The sequence below is a fragment of the Raphanus sativus genome, chromosome 6 (genome assembly GCF_000801105.2).
Source record: "Raphanus sativus cultivar WK10039 chromosome 6, ASM80110v3, whole genome shotgun sequence".
Lineage (NCBI taxonomy): Eukaryota > Viridiplantae > Streptophyta > Magnoliopsida > Brassicales > Brassicaceae > Raphanus > Raphanus sativus.
The window spans coordinates 14174175-14194167 of NC_079516.1; the positions used below are offsets into that span (position 1 = coordinate 14174175).

The 19993-nt window shown below is 30.9% G+C and overlaps 1 protein-coding gene and 1 pseudogene across 1 annotated transcript; both read right to left on the bottom strand.

The window, feature by feature from the left end:
- Positions 1 to 458: 458 nt before the first annotated feature.
- Positions 459 to 4658, bottom strand: LOC108811517 (cytochrome P450 71B11-like; annotated as a pseudogene).
- Positions 4659 to 18619: 13961 nt separating this feature from the next.
- Positions 18620 to 19642, bottom strand: LOC108809393 (ethylene-responsive transcription factor ERF003). Its single transcript, XM_018581538.2, has 2 exons — positions 19420 to 19642; positions 18620 to 19291 (listed from the first exon to the last, which is right to left on the bottom strand). The coding sequence occupies exons 1-2, from the start codon at positions 19500 to 19502 to the stop codon at positions 18817 to 18819; spliced, it is 558 nt and encodes a 185-aa protein (XP_018437040.1). The 5' UTR covers positions 19503 to 19642; the 3' UTR covers positions 18620 to 18816.
- Between the last annotated feature and the right edge of the window lie 351 nt (positions 19643 to 19993).

Here is a 19993-nt window from a genome sequence, read left to right on the forward strand (position 1 = left end):
CTATATAAAAGTCGGCAAATAGTCTCTTGTTAAAAGAACATAATTACTATAATTTTGTTTCATAATAAATGTTATTTTTTTTTTCTAAAATCTCAATTTAATTTTATATATTAAATCTAATTTTACCCTTTTGAATAACCATAAATTTTTATTTAAATTATTTTTATTTAATTAATCATGTATTAAATATAAATATGTAATAGTTAATTATACAAAATTTTTAATCTTTGAAAAGTGTCAAAATTATACTTATTTATAAACGGAAGGAGTATAGTACAACCAAACTAAATTATTAGAAAGACTTGCTTTCTAAAATTGATATTCATCATCATATTAAGTCACGTTGTATTTAATTATAAGACTATAGATTCCCAAGAAGTGTTTTATGTGAACAATCATCTTCTTAATGGTAATGGAATAAGATGTTCATATTACTTACAGAAGCTTACATTTTAAACTATGAAATCTTACTTAATTATATTAATTGAGGAGACACATCTTCGATAAATCGTTTTTATTTTTTGACATCCTTCAATAAATCGTTTAAACAAAGAACTTATACAGAACTATAAAATGCAAGTCTCGCCATATTTATTTAAGGGTTTATTATCTTGGCGCACAAGTCTCAACAGAACGAGGAATATTACCTTATTATGAAGCAAAGTGAAGTCAAGTCCACTGAGTAAGAACTGGGATAAGCTCAAGTGGAACTTTCTTAGGACAAACAAGCGCATATGATTCTTCAAGATCAACATCTTCAGCTTTCATTCCTTCAGGAAGGTTCCAATCGAAACGGTAAAGAAGGTTGATGAGTGTTAGATGTACCAAAGCCAGTCCCATACTCATTCCAGGGCACATCCTCCTTCCACTACCAAATGGCAACAACTCAAAGTTAACACCTCTATAGTCAATCTCATTATCCATAAACCTCTCCGGAATGAAAGCTTCTGGATCTTTCCAAACGCTTGGATTCATATGAACAGCCCAGACATGGATCCATGTTTTCTTTGGAATGTCATAACCTGCGATCTTTACATCTTTTGAAGCTTCTCTTGGAACTAGAAGTGGCACAAGCGGTGTTATCCTAAATGCTTATTTAATCACCATTTTGAGATACTCAAGCCGTTCTATATCATCTTCAGTAATGTGGTCTTTGTTTTGGATCACTTCTCTTACCTCTGCTTGCACTTTATTCATAACTCTAGGGTTTGCAATCAAATGTGTCATCACCCATGTCACAGTTTGGGCAGAAGTATCTATTCCAGCAGTAAGAATGTTCTGTAATATGAAAAACAAACAAGATATTAGAGTGTAAAGTTTGAATCTAGAAGCTTTTGATACTTACCAGAAGAATCCCTTTGGTGTGGTTTCGAGTAAGTTGATACTCTCCAAGTCCAACCTCTCCCTTTTCCATCTTGAGGAGTAAGTCAATGATATCATCTTTAATACTCTTATCTTCTAGGTGATGCTTTATAGCTTGATCGAAAAACGAATCTATAGCCTCAAAAACCTTCTCACACTTGCCATGTAACCCGGTGATCCTATCGATGATTTTGCCAATAACCGGGAAGTAGTCTGCTGCTGCAAAACTCCCCAACACCTGAAATGCTTCTACAATGACTTGTTCATAGGTTTTCTCAAGTTTACTCCCTTTAAGATTTATCCCAAATGCAACCCTACATATCACACTTCCGGACAGTTTCAGTAACTTCTGGTTGAAGTTAACTGGGCTCTCCAGTGAAGCAGACTGCTTGATGAAATCAACAAAAGAGGCTACTTCATCTTCTCTTACATGTCGAAATGATTGTACCCTTTTTGCTGTGTAGAGTTCAACAACTGTCATCTTTCGTACTTCCCTCCAATATTTGTTGTAAGGAGAAAAGACGAGATCGTTTAGATTGTATGTGATTCTTGCAGGGTACGTCATGTAAGGTCGTGAACAGCAATCTGCATCGAATGTTTTCAAGACGTCCATTACAGTCTCTGGTGTTGATGCCACGACAGTAGATACGCTTCCAAACTTTAGTGACATTAGAGGGCCATATTCTTGGGATAATTTGAACATGGAACGATGAGGTTGCGATCCCAATTGGTGCAAGTTGCCTAATATGGGAAGTCTCGGTGGTCCTGGAGACAGCTTCTTCTTTGTCTTCCTCGAATTCTTTGCAATGAGTATTAGTGCAAAGAAGACGAATGCAACAATGATATACCACAAACTCATTTTTACACCCTACCAAAAGAAAGCAGAAAAAGAGAGTTTGTAAGCTCAAGAAAAAAAGAGTTTATATGAATTAATTTGTGACAAAAAGTTAAATAATTTGTAATTTCCTTAAACATTTTTAAATTTAGTTTGGTTAACTTATTTTCAAATAGTTGACTTAGCGTTTGTTTACCTTTTAGCACAATTGAAAATATATAATTCATGCTCTCGGCAACTCCTTATTTTATTTTTGTTCACTTACTTATATTTAGGATTGGATAATCGTTGGTTAAGTCTTTAAGATAGGTATGTAGGGAGAAAAAGTCACTACTCTATGTAAACCTTTAAAAATGTAATATGAACAACGGGAAGGATATATAGATTATTCAGATAATTAAATTGGTATTTCAATTAGTAATTCAAATAACTACAACTAAGTATTTTGTCTGTACATATATGTATAATTTTCTTACAAATATGTATCAGTTTATGTCTTATTAATTTAAAAACATGTGTGGATATAATTTTCTTACAAATACTTATTAGTTTATGTCTGTTAATTCAAAAAACAGCATGATAAGTTATTATTTATGTTCTCACAAAAAATTAAAATCAAACATCAATATTTATATATGATAAAGTTTTTAATCAAAATATTTTATTATTGTTGTGCTGAAATTTTAAAAAATACCACGTATTAGAAATATTCTAGAAAAATATCTTTATACAAATTGTTTTGTTTGATTAATATTTAGTTAAAATTCTTTTATATCTTAATTTTTAAAAATTTGTTATAGAAATATTATTTCAAGATAAGAAAACAATATATATATATATAAGAATATCTTATTTTTTTTAAAAAAATATTTTATTTTGACTGTTTTATTATCTTATTTTTAAAAAATATATTTTATCTAATATAATATATAGATCTAATATTATTAATAAAAATTTATTTTTACTTATATAACAAGTTATAATAATTAAGGGCATCATTGACTTTTATCAGCCTAACTTTTACCTTAGAGCTCAGAAGGAAAAAAAATTCACAAATAATAGTATAAATTGATAGATTTCTTGTAATTTTTGGATAATAATAGATCTTTGAATAATATTTGGAATTTTGATAATTTTAAGGATTAGATAATTTTAAGAGTTAGGTAATTTGAGAATTTTTAAAAGATTGTTTTATATTTTACTACACTGTTTTAATTATAGTTATTTTATATAGATTCATTAATTTGTGTTGTTTCTAGTTCCAAATATTTATATAAAATCATTAAAAATATTACTTTATTATCTTAAGAATTAATATATTTTATATTTTTAATTCAAAAATAACTAAAGTATAATTTACCAAATCGAATGAATCAATAAATATTGGGATAATATTATACCTTCTATTTTTTTTTAAATACACTTTCTTAAATGTGTATTGACTTTCTAATTAGATTAGATATTTCAGTAATTAAGATATAAATTCTAAATTAATATAAATAATAATATTATTATTATTATATTTAAAATAAATTTGTGTGTTGAGATAAATATGTTATTTACCGTTTAAAATTTTACAGTAACATGAATATTTTTGTCATCATAAGAATATTATAAAATAAACAAATTATGATTTGTTTTGATTTTGTCATGAAGTTTATATAGATTTGTTTTATTTTCTTGATCTTATATAAACAAGTTACATTTGTTTGCATTCTCTTTTTTTTGCATTCTCTACAAAATATTCATTCTTCTTAGAAGTAATTATCTACCAACCATAGCAACATGAGTTTCCTTAAAAAACAGCAGAAGTATTGTCATAATAAAATAGAAACATAATAGAAAACTGAAATTTGATTCATGAACCAACAATCTTCTTAATGAAATGAGAAGAAAAACCTGTGAAACTAGAGAAATAAAAAAAAAATCAGAAATAGAGGATACGGAGAACGAGACGAGATGTCGCCTTGAATTTTTTTTTCAAATAATAAAAAGTTTAAGATATATTAAAAGTATATTGTGTAGATATTCTAAAGGTTTTTATTTAAAACAACTTTTGTAAAACGGTTACTTTCAATATAAAAATAAATTAGAAAAATATTAAATTGTAATCTTTGGTAAATTATATACTCATAAGTGTATTTTCCCAAAAACTTAAATAATTGTATAGTTTTCAAATTATAATCCTATTTGAGTGTATTTCTCCGAATTTTCCAATAAATTTGATAATAGCTAAAGATATTTATGAGAGAATATGATGATCAGAAATGTCTAGAGCGGAGAGATTCGTAAAATCACCTTAAAACTTTGTGGTGGAAGAGCTTACACTTAGAGAGGGAGAAGGATCCGGAGAGGGAGGAGTGAATTACTGTGTTTTTTTTTTGGGATTCTTAGAAATAAGAAGATGCTAGTTGTATCCAAATGAATGTGCGGCTGCGTGAAAGCGTAGTACGATACGTAAGTTTGTTTTGTAATGAAGCCCAATATTGTCTATAGAAAAGTTGTATGCTTCCAAATGAATGTGTGGCTGCGTGGAAGCGTAGTACGATACGTAAGTTTGTTTTGTAATGAAGCCCAATATTGTCTATAGCAATTTTTTTTCTTTTTTTTATCTATAGAAATCGATGTCCACAGGAATCATCATCTTCGATTTTCTATGATAAGATTGTAGCTTTAGTACGTAGGGTGTCTAATAGCTAGTAAACAATTCAAATTTTTCCAACCAAATGCATACATTGAACAATATAGCTTTTACCATATATATTAATTTTAGCATGGGTTCAGATTACTATTTTTTCCGTATGGTTTTAGTCCAAAGACAGGAGATATAAATGCAAATCGTAATGAAGGGAAGTATTAAAATTTTCAAATGATCACATGAAATTTAGGAAGCCCTTTTTAACCGCCGACGCACGAGCCGCGCTGTGGAAAAGCGGAACATTTTGAGAAAAATCGTGTGCAAGGAGAGTAGGGGAGGTTTCATCGTCGTTTTAAATCACATTTTATTTATACGTTTAGAAACTTAAATCACAAAGTGAGTCTAATTCATATAGATAATATATTCACTCCTACATTCACCTATATCGTGGTATATTTATACAAATAAATACGCCAGGACAAAGATTCGAGTTAATGGATCGTAGGCAACATGCCATATTCCCCTTTAATATATAAGAAAGAAGGTAAGCACATGTGGAATTGAACACACACACATGCGCAGCTTCTATGAATGTCAAATTGTGAGAAAAGAAACAGTTCATTATTTAGTTAAAAGTCTAAGTAGCCTAGTGGTTAGTGATCTAAAATTTTCTTTGAAAAAAACAGTTCATTATGTTAACCAAATGGTAATGGACTAGTGGTTATTACTTCATCCGCAGTAATTGTCCTATCCCCTATATATTAAAGGAGAAGCATTTTTAAGGCTTTCCTTAAACGATTTTGATGAGAATGCATGAGAAGGCTCGGATCCACGTGTCACTCTGTGAGGGAGTTTAAGAAAAACGGATCATTTAATTCTTTGCTTTGTTTCCTTATTTGGTTCCATTAGAAGAAACATAACCAATTTTTTTTACAGAAGTAAAGAAGAAGGAGAAGAGAAAGAAGAATAGATTGTAAGTAGTTTCAGAGAAGAGCTCGATGAGATAGGTATGGTGGTTTCTTGGTGCGATCAGTTTAGGGTTTTGAAGCATAGATCGATTGGTTGCTTCGTGACGTATTACGGGTGGAACTCGTCGCTGGAGAGCGTGGTGGCGGGAGTTCCGGTGGTTGTGTTTCCGCAGTGGACTGATCAGATGACGAACGCGAAGCTTTTAGAGGAGTGTTGGAGGACAGGTGTGAGGGTGGTGGTGGAAAAGAAGGAAGGGGAAGCAGCTGTGGTGGAGAGCGGGGAGATACGGCGGTGCATTGAGGAACTGATGGAGGAGAAGAAAGGGGAGGAGTATAGAAAAAACGCGGCGAGGTGGAGAGATTTAGCGGCGGAGACGGTGAGAGAAGGAGGATCATCGTTTAATCATCTCAGAGCTTTTGCAGATGAGCACATGTGAGATTTGATCTTAGATGTACAGTGCAAGAAAACACATTTGTTTAACTACTTCATTGGATTAGATCACATTGCATTATAATAATATCGAGCAGATTCTGTAAAACACATATGTTTGTTTAATACATACGAGGACGTTGTGCATGTAAGTTGTTTGCATTTAATTGAATCAGTAAAAAAGTTATAAATTTTAGGGTAAATGTTTAGTGTTTATGATTTAATTTTTTGTGACGGTTTTAAAATTGTTAAAAAAATTCATCTTTTTGCAACTAATAATATTTTTCTTTTATTTTAAAAACTTAACACAAATTATTGTTATTTTATTTATTTATATTAAAAATGGTATATTAATTGGCAAACTATGATTAGTTGGTAATTCACCCAAGAAAATTCATGATAAATATTAAACTAGGAATCATTTCCATATAAATAAAAATTGTGGTAGTTAAAAGATAATCGATGAATTAAAGAAAAATTACATTTTTATATTTTTGAAAAAAAAAATTTACGATGAAGGGGATACCGAGAGAGAGAGAGAGAGAGAGAGAGAGAGAGAGAGAGAGAGAGAGAGAGAGAGAGAGAGAGAGAGAGAGAGAGAGAGAGAGAGAGAGAGAGAGAGAGAGAGAGAGAGATTTAGTGTTTAGGGTATACCCAAGAGTTTACAGTTTAGTGTTTATGATTTACCCAAGGGTTTAGGGTATATCCAAGAATTTAGGGTTTAGGGTTAGATTTTTTACCCATGGTTTTAAACTTTGTTCATGGGTTTAGGGTATAGTGTTTTAGTGTTTATGATTTAATTTTTGTGACGGTTAAAATTGTTAAAAAAATTTTATCTTTTGGCAGCTACTAATATTTTCATTTATTTTAAAAAAAACAAAAATTACTATTATTTTATTTATTATAGTTTAAAAAACTGTACATTAATTAGCAAACTATGATTAGTTGGTAATTCACCCAAAAAAAAATTCATGATAAAATATAAACTAGGAAACATTCCCATATAAAACAAAATTGTGGTAGTTAAAAGATAATCGATGAATTAAAAGAATGTTTACATTTTTATTTTTCTCAAAAAAAAATGTTTACGATGAGGGGGATACCAAGAGAGAGAGAGAGAGAGAGAAGAGAGAGAGAGAGAGAGAGAGAGAGAGAAGAGAGAGAGAGAGAGAGATTTAGTGTTTAGGGTATATCCAAGAATTTAGGGTTTAGTGTTTGGATTTTTACCCATGGGTTTAAGCTTTGTCCATGGGTTTAGGGTATAGTGCTTAGTGTTTATGATTTAATTTTTTGTGACGGTTTAAAATATTAAAAAAAATTCATCTTTTTGCAGCTAATAATATTTTCTTTTATTTTAAAATCTTAACACAAATTATTATTATTTTATTTATTATATTTAAAAAATTGTACATTAATTGACAAACTATGATTAGTTGGTAATTCACCAAGAAAAATTCATGATAAAATATTTAAACTAGGAAACATTTCCATTTAAATAAAAATCATGGTAGTTGAAAGATAATCTATGAATTAAAAAAATGTTTACATTTTTATATTTTTCAAAGAACAAAGGTTACGATGAAGGGGATACCAGAGAAGAGAGAGAGAGAGAGAGAGAGAGAGAGAGAGAGAGAGAGAGAGAGAGAGAGAGAGAGAGAGAGAAGAGAGAGAGAGAGAGAGAGATTTAGTGTTTAGGGTATATCCAAGATTTTATAGTTTAGTGTTTAAAGATTTACCCAAGGGTTTAGGGTATATCCAAGAATTTAGGGTTTAGTGTTTGGATTTTTACCCAAGGATTTAAGTTATGTCCAAGGGTTTAGGGTATAGTGTTTAATGTTTATGATTTACTCTTTGTGATGGTTTTAAAATTGTTAAAAAAAATTCATCTTTTGGCAGCTACTAATATTTTTTCATATTTTAAAAACTTAACACAAATTATTATTATTTTATTTATTTTAAATTTTATAAAACTGTACATTAATTGGCAAACTATGATTAGTTGGTAATTCACCCAAGAAAAATTCATGATAAAATATTAAACTAGGAAACATTCCCATATAAAACAAAATTGTGGTAGTTAAAAGATAATCGATGAATTAAAAGAATGTTTACATTTTTATATTTCTAAAAAAAAAGGGTTTACGATGAGGGGGATACCAAGAGAGAGAGAGGAGAGAGAGAGAGAGAAGAGAGAGAGAGAGAGAGAGAGAGAGAGAGAGAGAGAGAGAGAGAGAGATAATAATTTAAACCTCAAACTATATTGAATTAAGTAATGTCTAAAATGCTTATAGTTTTGAACCACAAAGACTGAATAGAGAACAAATTTAGTTTTAGTAATACATAAAACATATGAATCGTATTTGAATAATACATATTTATATTAATAATACATAAACATCTGAAGAACAAATTTAGTTTTAATAATACATCAAACATTTGATTAGATATTAATAATATTATACATAAAACATAAGAATCGTATTAATGCCCGTGTGCGGGCATTAATACGATTCGTATGTTTAAATAATAAATATGTTAAAATCTTAATCTTATTTTTTTAAACACTCATCAATACTGATAAAATCTGAGAGAGAGAGAGAGAGAGAGAAGAGAAGAGAGAGAGAGAGAGGAGAGAGAGAGAGCCATAGAGAGAGAGAGCCATAGAGAGAGAGAGAGAGCCATAGAGAGATAAACAAAATGAGTTCGAGAGTAAGATGCAAAGAAAGAAATATAGAACAAGTTTGATTACACAAAAATTTACATACATAATAATTTGATTATATATTTATAATATTTATACATAAAACCTATGCAAAGAGTGTGATTACACAAATATTTACGTACATATAATTTGATTAGATATTAATAATATTTATCTTACTCGAATTAGATATTATACACAAAATCAGTTCTTCTTACATGGTTCAAAGAATACAATCAAGTTCTGTGGAATCCTTACATGTTTGAAGTCAATGACCTATGAGGAAGGTATGTTATTATACAAAAATCATTCATATGAAAATCAAATTGTATAATAATAATTATATCTTTATATGCAAGTTCTTGCAAATGAATCATAGTAAGATAAATCACACTGGTGATATGTATAAACTATTGAGACTATGGAAAAAATGTTTATGGACATGTTTTTCAAACCTCAACAGTTAAGGATTTGTATAGACATCGAGTCATTCTCATTCCCACAAATGATGAAGTGGATAAAATAAATGATTACATGCTTTCGCAGTTGTCAGGTAACATGTTTTGTGTTTACTCTTATATTCCAGTAAATTTTTACATGTCACTAAAGTAAAGGATTTACATATGTTTCTATCTCAGTGACGTCTATACCATAAAATCAGCACCACCGAGATTAAACACAAAAAGCACAGAAAACCCAAATTCCAAACTATATATATATACTTTCTAATATTTTCGAAAAATTACTGATCTAACCATCTCATCCCGCGCAAGGCGCGAGTAACTACCTAGTAGATCTAAATTAGAGAATCAAATTATTCTCATATACGAAATTACCTAATCATTTTATTTGGTTACTCATTGTAGTATCACGTATCACCATTCCCAGCTTTGATTGCGTTGGAAAACTTATGTGGATTGCATAAATGTGGTATTGTAACTTCCAGTCTAAACAACTATACAAAATACACAACTTACATTTTTTGAAATACACACTTGATGCTAGAACATCTTCAAAATAAATAAAAATGATGAAGAAGGAAATACCATCAATAAATAAAAAATTAGCCGAAAAAACACATACACCCAATATAAAACAACGAGGAATTGGATGTTAACCAGTGCAAGTTGGCCGAGTGGTTTTAAAGGAGCTTCGGTCTTAATACGGATCCGGATTCGATATACGCTAGCCACATAATGATTTAGGTTTCTAAAAGGTATAGATGCATGCTGGTTCAGGGCTCAAGGGATTAGTCATCACCTCTTGATTAATCAAAAAAAAAAAGGAATTGGATGTTTGTTAACACTGAAAAGGAGTTTCACCACATAAGGCCACGTTTTGGTCGTTTCCCAAACCAACACCTTCACACGAGATTCTACATTACTCAACACCATCATTCTCTTCTCCATTATTGCCTTTGACCACTTTCCGCCTTTTTTTTTTGCTATTTACATATATACACAAAAAGTAAACGAACGCATAGCTCATGTGTTATCTATGAATATATCTATCTCACACAAAAGATTCATCCGGGTAAAGGTTATGGTAAACTAGTTGTCAACCACTTTTGATAGATCTTCTCAGTGCCTTTCTTTGTTTGTACCTGTAAATAAAAAGATTAGTTACTTACCAATAACATTTAAAAATTAACCTGTCAATCATACCTAGATTAAAATACTTTCGAGAAGAAAATAGGATATTGGTATGTCTTCTCTTATGTCGATGCTAAATCAATTTTATTTCGGATTCAAATTTATATATGATTCTGCGACTAGATATATTTACCTAGATTTTTAAGCACAATTTCAGTTTCCATAAGTTTGTTCGTTTGAATGTTCTACAAAATTTAGGATAAACGGTTTCTCTAGCTATAAAGGTTTTCTCGAAATGTAAATAAAGTTCCCAATTAACCCCGACAAAAGTAAAAAGACATGCATGTCAGCTAATTATTTTTTTTGTCGACTGAATTTCATTAACAAGAACTGAGTAGTCCAATAACTAAAAGTCTAAAACTAAGCCCGAAAAGATTAATGGGAGACAAATTAAAGGTTTTTGCACGTATGTTCATAATTTTCATTTGGTGAAAAGTTCATAATTTTTCTGCAACACCTATTATTTTTAATGATAAATAGATTAGTTGTTTCATTAGTAGGGATCAATTCAGAGATGTTATTTATTCTTTATTTGGTGAGTGCAATGAAGTTTTTATTAGGACAAAAGAAAGGCGTTTCCTCAAATGACAAAAGGTCACAGAAGTTCAAAGAAGTAATGATGATGAACTCGCAAGCATGCCCATTACTTTAAAAATCCTTTTTTTTTTGCTGAGAAAAATAATTAGAATAAACTACACTCTATAATTCCCTCTTTCTTATTTATTTATTTTACTTTTTAAAAAGGTTACCGGAAACAAAATCAAATTCCAAACAGGTAGAATAATTATTGTTCTATTTGATAAAGACATCGATCCAAAAAATAATATCACATTGAGATTCCAATCTATCTCAATAATGTTGTTAGGCAGATGTTGCCCATATCTTATTTAATGGATTTCAGGGAGTAAATATGTACTATAGTCTTTTAGGATTTAATGTATCTTTACATTAATTTTGGATTTGAATTTTCCTAAAAAATTAAATTATCGGTATTTGGCTAGTTTGAGTTTGGATTTTAGTCTAGGTAGTTAAATGGAAGGCCATAATAGATGATCTATCTACTCTTGCCATTAGTCCAAAGGTCTTTTAAATTTGGATCAGACAATACGATATATTTTTCGGAGTAGTTCACTTAATTTGTGATACTAAATACATTACTCTCGAGATTGATCGGAATGGCCGATAGATTTTATTGGGGAAAAATAAATAAATATATATATTATATATATATATATATTGATATATATATATATTGTCAGTTTGTCACGTAGTCAATATTCCAATTGTTACCATATAAATTGTAAACGCATGGGTACAAAACTCTAGTGTTAATAAATAGTTTGGAATATCTTAATAAAAGTTTTAAAGAAAAATTCTTTTGGCTTATCATTGTAGCATGTGAGATAATATGTTACAGTAATTAACTTAGTATATATATATATATATATTTTTTTTTTTTTGCAACTAACTTAGTATATATTTTCTGTCCTTTTTGTCAACCTTAAAAATAATAGGCTTTCGTCACATCGTCAAAGACTATTTTCAGTATAGAAAACTCTTTTATCGATATTCTCATATAACATCACCTTTCTGGGTATAATATGTTTATAATTTAATTACAAATCAAAAGAATGTTTTAGCAAAAAAAAAATACAAATCAAAAGAATGATTCTTATTTACATAGTTCTTTTTTAATTATTTACATAGTTTTTTTTTTGATAAAAGATTTAATTATTTACATAGTTATTTACAGAGTTCTTTATCAGCACCATAAAAATATGAAAAGAAAATCTCACGGGATCAAAGCCAAAAGCTGATCAAGACATTATTCATTTTGATCCTTATACGTTATGGAATCCCCTAGACTATATTTGCGAAGTGATTTTGCCACATGTCGTCTACACAATCAATTTCAAAAAAAAATGATGACATGGTTACTAAAATTGATGACATGGCTTATACTTAAATATGACATGGACAATAAGATTTATTGCTGATATATATTTTTGGTAAACTTTATAAAATATGGCAATAATTCATACATTACAATTAATGCCGATTTATATTTTTGGTAAAATTTTTAAAAATATGGTAATAACTCATAAATCATCCCTAAAATAAATATATTCAAATTTGAATTATAATTTCGAAATTTTATTTAATTTTACTTTTATAATTATAAATTTTATTACTAAAAATTTCAAACTTTTCTACATTTTTTAAAAAAGTAAATAAAATTTTAATTGTAATATCATTAGTTTCTTTTAGATATCTAAATTTTTTAAAAATATTGTTTAGTTTTAATCTCTATAATATTATTTGAGAAGTCAGTTTCCTATGTGTCGCGCTCACGTTAATTCTTATAATGGTTAATTACAATAGTACTCTTAGTGAATCAAATATATCTATTTGTCATTATTAAAAAAAATCCTTTTTTATTTTGGTTTCCTTCTCTAAATAACCTATATAATGAAAAAAAATTGTAAATTTAAAAAAAGAAAGATATCTTATATATATAATGCGATTCATTAAAAGGAAACTTAACAAAATAATTTTGATTTTAGAGTAAATAAATAATTATCCCTTTAAAAGATAATCTTAAACAACATAATATATATTTTAATATAATTATTTTATTTTAATTAATCTATTTCTCAAATTTATTACAAAAAATAAATAACATAACACAAGATATTTTAATGAATAAAAATGCATTTTTTATTTTCTAATTAAGTATCCTTTTATATTTTTTCCAAATCAATATATAATAAAGAAAGTATTTAGAAAATTTATGATGAAAACATTTTTATATGTGATGTAATTTTATAAAAAAAAAAGAAAGTTCAGAAAATAATCTTGACTTTATAAGTTTATAAGTTATTTTTATGCAACTTCGTACCGATCATGACTTTACTTTCTAATTTTTTTTTTGTAAATTAACATATACCAAACTATAAAAGATAGTAACATACTTACATATCTATGATGAAGAACCAAAGGAATACAATTAATTCAATTTGGTTGAGTTAAACTAGAAATAATAAATTTTAGTTTGAAGGAATATATGTAACAATATATCCACAAACTGAGTAATTGGACTAATCTAAATTTTTAATACAAAATCAAACACTTAACTAAATATAATGTATTTATTGTTAATATTTTTATAAATATAAACTATAGAACAATGTAACATACTATTAACTAATATGAGATCTCAATTAATATTATGAATATATATTAACCAACTATTGCAACTAAGTTATTTTTTTATAATTTATATATATGCATGAGGTTTCATAATACTATAGTTGTTATATTAATATCAGTAACTTTGAGTCAATTAAAACTTTAATTTATTTTTACTATTTAATTTTAAAAATAAATTATATTAAATTATACATAATCTTTCTAAAATATATTTACAAATCTAAGGCAATATCAAATTAAATGTAAACAACAAAACTAATCAATATTTTAATCTATAGAATAAACAAATTATGGTTGAATCGGAAAATTAGATATTATCTTATATATCCAAAATTATACCTATGATTAAAATAAAATAATATTATTTGAAAAAATAGCATACTGATTATAATATAAATTACATAGTAATTTAAAAATAAAAAATTATAGTAAACTATTTAATATATTAATTTTATAAATATTTATATCCGTGCATGCGCACGGGAAAATCACCTAGTACATATATGTATAACTTGCTTAATTTACTTTTAATTATTTTGAGAATTATTAGTTTTGTACGTAGTTTATCCATGCATGAAAATAAAGGGACAAGAAATCTTTGGATCCATATCATTCCTAACGTCGAATCATTTGTGCTGCAATTTAGACGCATTGCACGTGTAGTGTTTTATCACAGCGAGTTAATTAACCATACGCAATTGTCATCTACTTAATAAAAAAAAAGAATTTGTTTTGTTTTTGCTTGTTGTTATTTTTTTTGTTCACACAACTACTTCATTAATTTTTCAATCTAACTTGGGTTTCTTACAGAGCCTCTAAAGGCCTGTTTAGTCAAACTGTCTTCAAAACAGAGAAATGAACGATTAACATAACGAAAGAAAACTGAATCAAATTGTAAAGAGAGAAGATAGATATCATTCAGAATTCCATGGAGATCAGAGATGCCAGACTGATCGACAATTGCCGCCACCAATTGTGTTGAGTCCGATTCAAAGATCACCTGTCTGAACTGTAGAGCAATTGCATGTTCCATCGCCATTCGTACTGCCAATCCCTCCGCCACAAGAGATGATCGCACGAAGCTCAAAGGTTCACTGTGAGAGAGATACCTCTCATTTTGATTAACAGAGAAACTCCACCCCACTCTCGCTGCTTTACTTTCTCTATTCCAAGCTGCATCAGATCGACACACGATTGCTGTCTCCGATGCTTGCCTTCGCGGGTTTGCGACTCGAATAGGGGTCTCAGGTATGATTTGGGCCAACTTCCATTCTTTAGCATTGACAATTGCTTTTGTCCTGACCTCCTATGCTGTAAAGTGGCGATGTTGAAAGGTTTTAAAATTCCTTGCTGTCCAAATTGCAGATATCATCCAAGGGATCAAGGAGCAGTCATAAAGTCTAGTAGGTGGGAGGGTCGTGGTCTTCAATGCCAACCGCCAACCCTCATTAAATGAGTTAATGAGCAGAGGATTAAATCCGATAGATACAGGTAGCATCTCCCAAACTTTTTGCGCAAACGGGCAGTGAAAAAATAGATGTAGAATTGTTTCCGGTCCTTGGCAGTTAATGCATTTAGCAGTAGCCAAGATATGTCTTGCTCTCAAGATCTCACCAACTGGGATTGCTTCATGTTTGATCTTCCAGATTAGCAGCTGGATCTTAGGAGCTGTGGAGATTTTCCAGACATCCTCGATCCACTCTTGTGCAGGTAGTAGAGGTTCCAGAGCTTCGGGTTTGTTTTTTTCCAAGGCTGAGTAGTATCCTGTTTTGGTGGAATAGCTTCCTGATTTATGCTTCAGCCAGACCTGCTTATCCTTCCCTCCCCATTTGCTTGGTACTATCGATAATATCTCCCCTGTGAGCATAGGGAGCAGTCGATCTATCTTCTCAACATCCCATTCTCTCGAGTTTTCTCTGAACAGCTCAGCAACATGTGCATCGATGCTAGTTTCAGGAGCTGGTCCCATTGGGCATAGTTGAGTCTCTGTTGACAGCCATGGTTCTCGTCATATCCGTGCTTCTTGGCCGTCTCCGATCACCCATCCTAGGTGGTCTCTGATTAGATCTCTTCCTATCACTATTCCTCTCCAGCCGTGGGAGCAAGAAGCTGGTAACTTAGCATGGAGGAACTCTTGATCATGGAAGTACTTCTCCTTTAGTACTCTTGCCAAGGGACATGAGGGCGCTGTAAGGATTCTCCAGCTTGTTTTAGCTAGGAGCGCATCATTGAAGCTTTCAATCTCTCTAATGCCCAGTCCGCCATCTTTCTTCGCTTTAACCATAGTGTCCCAAGCAATCCACGACATCTTCCTTGTCTCTGGTGAAGCATCCCACCAGAATCTAGTATAGGCTGATTGGATTCTCTGGCAGATCGACTTTGGAAGCTTGAAGCATTGCATTGTGTGATTTGGCATGGCCGAGAGCACACTTTTTAGCAATGTGAGTTTTCCAGCATAGGATAGATATCGGGTAGACCATCCCGCTGCTCGTTGTCGGATTTTATCAACAATGGAAGTGAACATGTCTCTTTTTTTCCTGCCAAAGTGTTCAGGAACACCTAGGTATTTAACAGCACCTCCTTCCTTCTCAATACCTAGAGCATGTTTGATTTTATCCTTTAGCGCAGTTGGGGCTAGGTTAGAGAATGTGATCCCTGATTTTTGAGTATTGATTTTCTGCCCAGACGCCTTTTCATACAGCTGCAGTATCTTGCTTAGTGATTTGAGGCTTTTGTTGTTTGTTCTGCAGAAAAATAGTATATCGTCTGCAAATAGCAGATGGTTGACTCGGGGCTGTTTGTGACTACTCGTATACCTTGCAAAGTGTTGTTTTCTTCCGCATTTCTGCACAGACCAGACAGGACCTCGCTACAGAGTATGAAGATGTAAGAAAAGAGCGGGTCCCCCTGTCGAATCCCTCTCTGAGGTGTGACTACTCCCGTTGTAGACTCATTCACGAGATAGGAGTACGTGACTGTTCTTATACACTACATGATCCAGTTTGTCCAAATCGCGTGGAACCCCAATCGCAGTAGCACAGCCTTTTGCTTGTTGTTAACAACTGAAAATGTGTATACAATGCATGTAAGAGGGAGAGTTATTCTTGGGTTCACCCCCTAGGGTGAACCTTTAGGTTCACTAACCAATAGAAACTTGTCATTTTAGATTCAGTATCTTTTAATTAAGGAAACAAATAATTTGTCAAATTATATTATTTTTTCAAAATAAAATTTAAAAATAAATAAAAATAGTATATAAAACTAATTAAAAAAAATTAATGTTGTCAACAAAACACTAAACCCTAAACTCTAAACTAAACCCTAAACAATAATACTAAACCCTAAACTTTAATCATAAACCCTAAACCCTTGGGTAAACCATAAACCCTTGGAAAAACACTAAACATGTTGTCAACAAAACACTAAACCCTAAACTCTAATCCTAAACCCTAAACTCTTGGGTAAACCCTAAACCCTTGGATAAACCCTAACCCTTGGAAAAACACTAAACATTTGGATAAATTCTAAACTATAAATCTTAAACACTAAACTCCAAATCTTATAAATAAATATTTTTTAAAATAATCTTTATTGAGAACTATTGTTATTTTTATTTATTTAATCTTTTTTATTTATTTTAAAAGCATAATATAATTTGGCAAATTATTTTTGTTTCCTTAATTAAAAGATAATAGATTTAAAATAACAACTTTCTATTGGTTGATGAACCCAAGAAAAAGTCCAAGAGGAATCCATCAATTGGAGTCCATCAATTGGAGTGGAGAAACGACCGGATTATAAGGACTGCGTAAGAAAAATATTTTACTCGTGTAGTATAAGTATGGATCATTGTTGCGAAAAACATAATATTTGAAGAAACAAATAAATCTCAAAAGAGTTAAAAAAAACAAATAAATCTAAAAGAATAAGAAATACTATTGAGACAAATATCCGTTTAAAGTTTGTATATTGATTTTTTGAATTAATTATTTACAACTTTTTTACTTGTATTTATACTTTTTACTTGTATTTTTATACTAATTTTAAAATAGAATATTCATTTTCTTTAAAAAATACATTTTTAACTAACCAAATATACTTTTCTTAACCATAAATAACATATCATACTAAATAGACTGTTGGTCGTGTCGATCATTGACAAGTGTATCTTCTTTTTGGTAGTGCATAAAGATTTAAATATTTCCTTTTTTTGTCAACAAGATTTAAATATTTCTAAAATTAAAAATTGTTTAAGAAGGAAAACACAAAGTATAAAATAATAGATATATTATTATGTTATATTTGATGATATACATCGATATCTCTAATAGAAAAGTATAGCCTGGTCTGGTTATATTTCACGGTCTGATTGGTTGATTTGCAAGCATCCGTAAAACATCACAGATCCTTGATTGCGGTTGCATACGTCGATTTCAAATCAGTAAGGGAAACAATTTTGTTTGTGTAAAACCAAACAAAACAAAATATTCCAAAACGTTGATAAAGCAGTGATTGCGGTTGCGTACGTTAATTAAGGCCCACCGTTGGAAAAAAAAAAGAGAACATGGATGAAACAAAAAGAACATTTTTTTTCTTTTGAAAACAGATTAGACCGTGAAATATAACCAGGCCGAAAAAATTTGAAACCTTTATTACAAACTCTCTGTCGCCGAGTCTCTCTTCTTCTTTTGATATCTTTTTCCCCAATGGTGTATCTTTTCACTGCATAAAATCCCCACTTATTCACACACGAACACATGTAAAACATAATTCTTATGATCCAATTAAATTTTAGTCATTAATTGGTTTAAAAATGATGCAAAGAAATTGATAACACTTTTCATATAATATAATCTACTATACATTACATAGCATGTGATCGATTGAGAATGAGTATTTCAAAGAGGCCAACTGAAACCAAAATGTCTTGAAATTGGTTAGTACTCCTCACTACTACTCATTCTACGACGCCGTCTTGTGGAAGGAAATAAAAGTTATGCTAAAGCGACACGGCTGTTTCTCACAGCGACTGACTAGGTAAAACAGAGCAAAACTCAATGGAACCGTAATGAAGCAGCTCCTCTATCATTTGCTCGATGTGATCTTCCTCTAATGGCCTGAAGTTCTGTTTCAGATTGGCGTTTCCATCTTCACACTTCATCTCCGTTACTCCTCCTCCCATGTTGTACTGATTCCCATCGTCCAACGTCACATTGTTAACGCCGTGAGTGTGCGGTAAGGATAACGGACGTAATCTCGTGCTCTGCGTTTGTGTTTGGGCCTGTTTGGTCATTTGAAGAGAAGCCATGTAGCATTTGTGGAGTTTAGCTGTGAGGGTAGCGGAGAGGAGTTTGGAAGAAGAAGAAGGAACGGCGTTTGGGTTGTACGGGAAGTTAGTACGAGCCCTCGGGCCACACATTAGCCTCGCAGCCTCGTCGTAGGCCCTTGCCGCATCCTCTGCCGTCTCAAACGTCCCGAGCCAGATTCTTGTTTTCCTGAAACAAAAATAAAACGAATTAGCCACATTTCTTGGTTAATTAGTCAAGAATACATAAAGAGATGCTATTTTGGTAATTTTGGTAATACAGTTACCGGTCGGTCCAGTTTAAAAAACATTGCTTACAAGAGAGGGTGACGAATTTCTGAGACCCAAGAGCCCCAATGTCTCTGTCTCACGCCTCGGAAACGTTGTTGTGGTCGTGCCATTAGTAGTTTGAGTGTGTCTATCCAAAGTGTTTGTGGAATTATGTAAAGAGGAAAGTGATGAGAAAGGAATGATGGAAGTGAAGAAGCATGGAAGAGTGAAGGTTGGCTATATATAAGTAGGGGTGTTGGCTTTATGAGAGAGAAAGAGAGAAATATACTTACGTTTTGTGTTATATTTCCTTTGGCTACTTAACTGGCAATCAATTTGGTCCTAAATGGGACCCATTCCGTTACCAATACGTCCCAAAAAATCTCATTGATATTGTTTGATGAGGGAGAGAGAGAGAGAGGTCCTTTTTGTAACAGACAGAGAGATCTACATATGCTGATTCTTTAGTTTTTAACTCATTTGTTGTATTCGTAGTTGCAGCGACCTGAGAAAATGGGTTATCCATTACTCTCAGATATTGTATAGTTTTAGTGGATATTAATAGCTTACATGCCAAACTGTATATAGCGAAAATTTTAAAATAGAATAAGACTTATCAACT

Excerpts from the sequence above, each read along its gene's own strand:
- LOC108809393 (XM_018581538.2), bottom strand. The coding sequence starts at position 19,502 with ATGGCACGACCACAACAACGTTTCCGAGGCGTGAGACAGAGACATTGG. Across the intron at positions 19,292-19,419 it reads GAAATTCGTCACCCTCTCTT|GAAAACAAGAATCTGGCTCG; the intron begins GTAAGCAATGTT and ends TTTTTGTTTCAG.